The sequence below is a fragment of the Penaeus monodon genome, chromosome 25 (genome assembly GCF_015228065.2).
Source record: "Penaeus monodon isolate SGIC_2016 chromosome 25, NSTDA_Pmon_1, whole genome shotgun sequence".
NCBI lineage: Eukaryota > Metazoa > Arthropoda > Malacostraca > Decapoda > Penaeidae > Penaeus > Penaeus monodon.
In genome coordinates, this window is record NC_051410.1 from 10429347 (window position 1) to 10429833 (window position 487).

At 39.8% G+C, this 487-nt stretch overlaps 1 protein-coding gene across 1 annotated transcript in view; it reads left to right on the top strand.

The window, feature by feature from the left end:
* The window catches only part of LOC119589538 (ATPase family AAA domain-containing protein 5-like), a gene marked incomplete in the record, with an annotated part of 13963 nt that overhangs the window by 5714 nt on the left and 7762 nt on the right, over positions 1-487 (top strand). The window contains 1 exon segment of the mRNA XM_037938139.1: positions 1-466. Coding sequence (XP_037794067.1) covers positions 1-466 — 466 coding nt within the window.

Genomic DNA, 487 nt, shown 5'->3' on the forward strand with positions numbered 1-487 from the left:
ATGATTGTGCCAAAACAGAAGAGAGTAAGAATGATGAGGCTAAGATTCCCCTGGAAGATGATCTTGTAAATAAAGAAAACCCAGAAAAGAAGGAACCTGCAAAGAAATCTAGAAGAAGACTGTCAAGAAAGGGAGTCAGTGAACCTCCAAATACAGTAGACGAAACTGTTCTCCCAAAAGAGAATACTTTACCTGAATCCATAGTAGAAAGTATAGAAACTCCATCCTCAATCCTGGATGCCACAGAGGATGAGATCTTTCCTAAAAGCACCAGAGCTACCAGAGCCAGGAGTCTAAACAAATCATTGCAAGATACTAATACCGACACTGATACAAGCATAGGGTCCAGGAAGAGATCACCAAGAACAAGAGATAACCTGATATCGGAATCTATGGAGAGTGAGGATGATAAGGAGAATGTTGTTCACTACACATCTACTCTTATTCAGAAACCTGGGAAACTGAGGTCAGTGTTATATTTAATGAT